This window comes from Sphaeroforma arctica, assembly GCF_001186125.1.
Source record: "Sphaeroforma arctica JP610 unplaced genomic scaffold supercont1.1567, whole genome shotgun sequence".
NCBI lineage: Eukaryota > Ichthyosporea > Ichthyophonida > Sphaeroforma > Sphaeroforma arctica.
This window is the reverse complement of record NW_014038991.1, coordinates 5,601-13,495: the sequence shown is the minus strand read 5'-3', so window position 1 is coordinate 13,495 and position 7,895 is coordinate 5,601. Positions and strand designations below refer to the sequence as shown.

At 41.6% G+C, this 7,895-nt stretch overlaps 2 protein-coding genes across 2 annotated transcripts in view; both read right to left on the bottom strand.

Annotated features, from left to right (window-relative positions):
* Positions 1-82: 82 nt before the first annotated feature.
* On the bottom strand, positions 83-4,451 carry SARC_11197 (hypothetical protein; the record flags this gene model as incomplete). The annotated part of the gene is made up of 3 exons (XM_014294724.1): positions 3,454-4,451; positions 1,539-2,157; positions 83-231 (listed from the first exon to the last, which is right to left on the bottom strand). Coding segments are annotated over exons 1-3 (1,502 nt in total), but the record flags the coding sequence as incomplete, so codon positions are not given.
* Positions 4,452-7,219: 2,768 nt separating this feature from the next.
* Positions 7,220-7,895, bottom strand: part of SARC_11196 (hypothetical protein) — a gene marked incomplete at its 3' end in the record, with an annotated part of 3,149 nt that continues 2,473 nt past the window's right edge. The window contains exon 3 of the mRNA XM_014294723.1: positions 7,220-7,320. Coding sequence (XP_014150198.1) covers positions 7,220-7,320 — 101 coding nt within the window. The remainder of the gene's footprint in view (positions 7,321-7,895) is intronic.

The window sequence follows — 7,895 nt, the reverse complement described above, 5'->3', positions numbered from 1 at the left end:
TATACATATATATATATATATATATATATATATATACACACACATGTATATTCCTTAATTAGGTTTTCCATCATATACATACCAAGTCGCATAGTCGGCAAAGTACAGCAGATTCGGCAGAGCCCCATGCCGTGCGGCTGGTGTAGGTAAGCTTTGGAACACCATTACGCCATCGTCACCCAAAACAGCGTTGATTTCATCCCGCAGTTCTTCACCCAATTTGATCATTTCCTGAGAGAGGAGGGAATCAGTGCGAAGCAATAAGAGGGTTAGAATAATGGCGAGTTGTATTGTGGAGTATGTAGTCGTTTAGAACAATGGTATATATTGTACTGTGAGGTATGTAGTGGGATAGAATAGTTGTATTTTGTATTGGGCAGTATTTAGTGGGGTAGAATAGTTCTATATTGTATTGCGAAGTATGTAATGGTTTATAATTATGGTATATTTTATTGCAAAGTATGTAATAATATATTATATTGCAAAGTATGTAATGGTTTATAACAATGGTATATTGTATTGCAAAAGATGCAATGGTTTAGAGTAATGTTATTTGGTGGAAGAGATGGCAATTGCACGGCCGCTACAAAGTCCTGCGCTTGCCACGCAGCTGGCAGGCCCAGCGTAGACATCTCACGGTAGCGAATATACCAGCCTATGAACATCTAGATATACCATTACAAACCAGTATAACATACTACGGATGACGAATCGAGAACATTGCGTGGGTTAGTAAGCTATGGTGGTGTAGCAAACCACTGCGTGATGAAGTGAATACCCAACACGCATCAGGAATAGAGTGGAAGGGGCCGGTAGGGACTCATTGCTGTGGGCAGATGACACGGTCGCCAGCCAATTAGGGTTTATGGTTTATCCGCACGCACAAAAGGCCCAAGAGATTATATAGCTGTACGTGAGGATGTACCTGTGGATGCGATCCAGCTCTCATAAGGCCAGACAGAAAATGCTATGAAGCAGAAACGTGTGTGATGTCAACACCAAACCACTATCTACAACCTCTAATCACACACAAAAACCAAGAATACAAACCATAATGCAGGCCATCAAACCACATTGTCTGTATGGGCCACATGTACGCTGCAGCTGAGTCAGATCACAGCAACCCTGTTGCGACACACACACTATAGGCATACCACATGTTTCGGTTCAGAAACGCTTGGCAAGACACACACTGCCACATAATTAAACACCACCACACACACCACACACCGCGTTAGCGTAAGGTACCACGCTGACGGTAGATTGGTCGGTTGGTGCTTGGAGGCCAATAGAATGACAATGCAATACAAACACACCATCAACCACACAGCACCAAGCTTACTCAACTCTTTATTTACAATTACACAGCACTATACTTACTCACCTCTTTCTATTCAACAACACACCTCCATATACTTACTCACCTCTTTCTTTTCAACCACACACCACCATACTTACTCACCTCTTTCTATTTAACCACACACCACCATACTTACTCACCTCTTTCTATTTAACAACAAACCACCATACTTACTCACCTCTTTCCGCTTAGGGTCCAAGTCATTAAACACCTCTGCACACGCCAGTCCAATCGCCGGCAGTGTGTGGTCAGAGGCGCGTCCCCAGGTGACTACCCACTTCAACAGCTCCCAGAACGGGCTGATAGTGTCCTTGCCCTGTGATATGATACCCTTGAACGGTGTCTTGGCATTAGCCGTACCCAGCATGGCCGCCCAGATATCGAAGCACTTTTTGAACCCGTTAAACGTAATCGGCTGCACCGTCACCCCACACTCCCTCTCTAGCGTTCGCACGATTTTGTTTTGTGCGTTGATCACACACTGACTGCGTTGAGTGCGCATCCCCACGACCACGCCCGGCTGTTCGTAGCACACAAAGTACCTTAACTTCTTGGTGTCGACCGTTCTAACATCCGGCCAATCAAATTTGCGGTGCCACACCACCTGTTCCTCCTGGTACGCCCTCTCCTCGGCGTCTGCGTCGGGTAGTTCGGTACTGATGTCCAGAGGATGACTCATAATCCTGAGTAAGGGCATGAGATCTTTGGCATATCTTGTGGTGGGGCCCAGTTGACAGTAGCGCTCTACTTTGCCGTGGCATGGCGGCCAGCTACGCGCATTTGGAATGGCGCCACCACTGTACGAGCACAAGTAACACATATGAGTACACGCACGTCATGGGAGGATATAAAGCACAAGTGACAAGCATGAGTACATGCATGTGATAGAAGGACATGGCCTGTACTTCGAAGCAAAGCAAGAAACCTACATATATAGTCTACTTTGGATTCGACCAAACAATGGCAAATAAACATTTACACCAGCGACCAAACAACGACAAATAAACATTTATACCATGGAATGGTACACCATATATAGTGGGGTGCGAGAGATGAAGCTGAAGGATGGGAAGTATTTGTATGGCAGGTGTAGTAACCAATCGCACCAGAGGAGTTTCGGTACATATGATCTGACTAGTGATACTTTATATATAGAATGTCCTGATGTTAGAAACTATATCATACGATTGGCATGAGCTAAACAGACGCGTGCCGAAATCAGCCGATGCAATGGTCTAGTCAGGTTCATACAATAATGTGCAACTATAAAGTAAATATCCACATAAACAACTGTACGCTAATATCCACATAAGGAACTGTACTTTAGTATCCACATTAACAACTGTACTTTACTATTCACATAAACAACTGTACTTAAAAGAACATTGAAGTATGATTAAGGATAAGGCGCTGTATACGATCAGGTAGGCATGCTCAATGAAATTACAAAGCTCTCGTACGTGACTGTATACTTATGCTATCCGTTTACAGCAAACAACGCTATTGAAATATAAGCATGCAGTAAGTGGTTAATTTTTAGGCCAACTGTATATTGCAAGACTAAATGTGCCATTCGAGACGCTGAATTACACAGAAAAAAACAGATATATGCACTCCTAAGCAGCCTGATAATTACTATGCATATATATATATATACGACATAATAATATATATAATAATATATATATATATATATATATATATATATATATATATATATATATATATATATATATATATATATATATATATATATATATATATATATTTAACATATATATATATTTGACATATATATATAAATACATATACGATTGCAAATACATAAAGACTCTTAATCCACAGACTATATTTGAACTCCCACTTACCCAGGTTTGTGTCCAACATGAGCGTCATTATATTTTAAAATAGTATATAACTTGGGACTCGATTGTAAATACATAAAGACTCATAATCCACAGACAACATAAAAACTCCCATTTACAGACTACATTAACACTCCCACTTACAGACTACATCAACATTCCCACTCACAGACTACATTAACACCCATTTACAGACCCCATTTACAGACTACATTGACACCCATATACCTAGGTTTGTGTCCAAAGACTCCGTTGTACATGGCAGGAATACGCGTGCTCCCTCCCACGTCAGCAGTGATCGAAAAGCTGCCACACAGCGCCGTAACTAACGCCGAATTACCCCCACTACTACCCCCAACCGTTCTAGTCAGATCATACGGGTTGTGCGTGTACCCGTATATAGGATTAAAGCTCTCGGCCCACATGGCGCCTTCACTGACATTACCCGATACCAATGCAATGCCGCCTGCGGTCTCCATGCGTTTCAGCACGGGATGCATCTTCTGGCCGACCATACCTTCACGGCCTGGTATGCCACACGTGTATGACATACCTGGGTACTCGTGTAATTCCTTTACTATATAAGGCACACCTAGAAACGCAGGTAAAGTGTCGCGTAAGGATGGATCTTTGACTGCGGTGTCTAGACGCTCGTCAGCAAGCCGGGCCTCGGCCCTGGCGCCTTCGTAACGTTTACTGCACACAGCATTGATATACGGATTGCAAGTCTCTACCTGTTTTATATACAGATTCACCATCTCTACAGATGTGACTGTGCGAATGCGCAATGCTTCTGCCAAGTCAACGGTTGACAATCGTAGCTTGGCATCGGCATCGTTGATTGCTGCAATAAGCACACTATGTCGATCACAATCTTGTACGGTATGATCGTGGTTGTACTGGTAGAATATATATACCAGGCCCAGTAAAATTGCGGCTAACACAAAGACTACTACACTCATTATGCGTAGATTCAATGACGTTCGGTTACAATATTAAAAGGGGGTTTATATGGTAGCACAATATTCTGTGACGCAATAGTTAATCTAGCAATTATTGTTGCCTATGATACTCACCGCCGTATTAATTAGACATAGAAGACACCGTCTACCCGTACTACTACGCCCAGTATTCAGTGTTCACCTCTACATAAAATAGGTTTTCTAACAGATATATCTGCCTAAATTTCCTGCTGCGTGTTTTTAAAGCCCGGTCAAAGATAGCAATCACCATCTAAATGCTACTCCTTACTACAGTGTTATTCTTTATATTTATTTTTATTATCAAAAAACATAATATATTTACCCCTGTGGCCCTGGCCCAGTCCCCAGTCCCGGTGACAAGAAGTGTTCAGAGTTCAGTGTTCAGTGTTCACTGTTCAAATCGGATCAAAATCATGTGCGAATATGTAATATCTGTGGCATTTTATTGTGATACATCAATTAAATTTCAGAAATAACTTTGGCGGCACTTGGCGGCGAGCGACCGAAAGAGGATTGCAATGTCTTTTTAGCCACTGATAATCTGTTATTGTTTGTATTTATAAGTGATATAATTAGTTTATAAGACATAAAGGTACTTGTAAGGATACTATGAGTAATATAAGTACTGATTTCGATGTTATTTATTGTATTTATAAGTGTTATAATTGGTTTATAAGACATTTAGATACTTGTAAGGATACTATGAGTAATATAAGTACTGATTTCGATGTTATTTATTGTATTTATATGTGTTATAATTGGTTTATAAGACATTTAGATACTTGTAAGGATACTGTGAGTAATATAAGTACTGATTTAGATATCCATCAGTTTCCATTGGTGTAGGAGCAGGGCCAGGACAGTTGGAAAAGCCGGGTATGTATATCAACTATATATGTATGAGTCCATTATGTAATACATTTGTAATACATTTATACTCTTACAATCAGACTTGCACAGGTAGGGTCAGAAGTCAGAACACTGCGCTTGACCAAGGTCATGGTTTACATCAAGAGTGGTCTCAGGCCTTATGCTGTAAATACATACAGAGAAAGCCATACAAAAATGGATACTAATGCTCGATCGATTATGCTACATACCGTCATTAGATTGTTATCACATACGCCATTTATAGTGCATCAATAAAATTAGTAGATTCATAATACGAGGTTGAATAAGATGTTTATTTTGTTGTATTGACATAACAAGTCTTGTATCGCCAGAACTATGCTCGAATTTTTCGGGGGCGTGAGATCCATTTTCACTCTCCAAATGGCCTGCCAGCTTTACATTTCCAGGTAATATTAATCCTATTCCAAATAAATTCGAGCCTTGTATTCCCAGGATATCGATCCTATTCCAAAAATTAGAGGATTCGGTTGGGTTGGTTACAGGATCTCGTAGTTATGGAGGTGCGGTCTCTTGATCCGCGTAGGACGTAAATTGTGTTGCCAGCTTTGTATGTGGAAAGGTGCATCTCTATCACAGCACTCACAGCACTTCCTAGCCCTATAACCGCACAAGCACAAACAGGTGGCATACAGGTTGTGAAGATAGTACGTACTTATACGTACTTATGTACATAGCAATGGGCGTTACATGATGGGTTGTGAGAGAAACTACAGTGGCAAATAGCCTGAGTGGCAGGAGCTGGGCAAGATGCATCTCTATCACAGCACACACAGCACTTCCTAGCCATATCACCGCACAAGCACAAACAGGTAGCACGCTGGCCATGTGAAGATCGTACGTACTTATGCGAGGATTTGAGAGAGAAAATAGAGTGCATGTAGCGGTTTATTGAGTGTTGAACAGGAAGTAGAGTATCTGAGGACAGACAGAATACAACCAGGCAGACTGGGATGCGTGGGTCTCTCACTGGGTCTCTCCCACTCATTTGAGCCGAATACTGGCCACTCAATTCTTTCAGAGCCAATCTCGCTAGTATGAACTACCCGTAGTGGCGTAAATATCGCCCGTCGCCCCGGCTGCTAAACGCGACTCGAGTTGTCTCTATAACTTCTCAGTGAAGCGGAACGGACTGTACCGTTAAACGCTTCGCCGGGACCTATACCGCCCCCTTGCAAACGTATTAACGCTCCTGGTATGGTCCTCAGACTCTTGACTCACCATGCCCAATCACCTCCCAACCCCACTTCCAGTACAAGTCTCGATGGTGTGATAAGTATTGCAATACATATGGCCCCTTGCCCCGGCCATCCAACTCGACATGGATGGTTTGACATGAAAGGCTGCTACTATATCTATTCCGAACGCCTGAAAGGCTACTATATCTATTCTGAGCGCCTGAAAGGCTACTATATCTATTGCGAGCACCTGAAAGGTTACTACATCTATTCTGAGCTGCGGATGTGGTTGTGGTGGTGGTGGTGGATTGCGTCTTGGTACGCTTCCACTCCTCGCGTTAGCCGTGTATAGTGTGTAGTACAAGCACTCTGTATAGGTATATTATAGTGTGTATTACAAGCACTATGTATGAGTTTAGTATAGTGTGTAGTACAAGCACTCTGTATAGGTATAGTATAGTGTGTAGTACAAGCACTCTATATAGGTATAGGCTGGCATTGAGTGGCAAATATTGCTGCTCTGTTATTAGGGTGACGATATGCCAGAGCGACTCGCGGGGTAGTTTGGTTACATAACCTTGTAAGCTTCCATGTCACCCTTACCCGCCAGTATCCGTTCATAACATCACTCTGGTACAAGTGTAGAGTGTATGTAGGTACAAGTATTGAGTGTATGTAGGTACAAGTGTAGAGTGTATGTAGGTACAAGTATAGAGTGTATGTAGGTACAAGTGTACAGTGTTTGTAGGTATAAATCGTGTCACCAGAACATACACTTGATATATAGCGCAATTCAACGCCTCGACAATGTTTCGTTCACCTATTATCTCAGTGACGGCCGACGAATATTAGCTTATCCTACACACACTGTAAGGGGGATTTGAGTCCGGCAGTACGGTCTTGTGGTGTATGTATTGCATTCCACTATTTAAGGCCAAGCAGCGTGTCAATCGGATCGTACATCCACGCGTCTTTCTGTATCTGCTTCTTGAGATCATCCAGACTAGGCTCAGTTACACTAGACGCTGGTGTACATCAAGTGGGTATCCGCATATGCACAGTTAGTCTAAGGTCACAAAAGCGTGGTCCCATTCGCAACTTTCCAGCACACTCACGATTTCACTTGTAGCCGAGAGCGAATGGCACCTTAAAACGAGAAATCGACACTCTGAGACTCGTCAGACAGTCATTCGAAACTAATGAGTAGATAAAATCATTTGTTAAACAGTCATACGTAGTTGACGAGGAGGTAAACTTATTCTCCTACATGGCTTATAATCATAAAATCAGGTTGCAAAATTGTAGGACATTCGCCATGTGCGTCTACATCCTCGGACACTAACACACATATGTATACAGCAAACGTTTTGATACGCACAACTACTGCCACAACGCAGGACAGGGCACTAACACAGCCCGCAATATATATATATACATATACATACATCTATATAAATATAAGAACATGTATATATATACAAATATTTATATATATATATTAATGAACACATACACACACACACACACACATATATATATATATATATATATACATATATATGTAGATATATTTATATATATTATACATATACATATACTA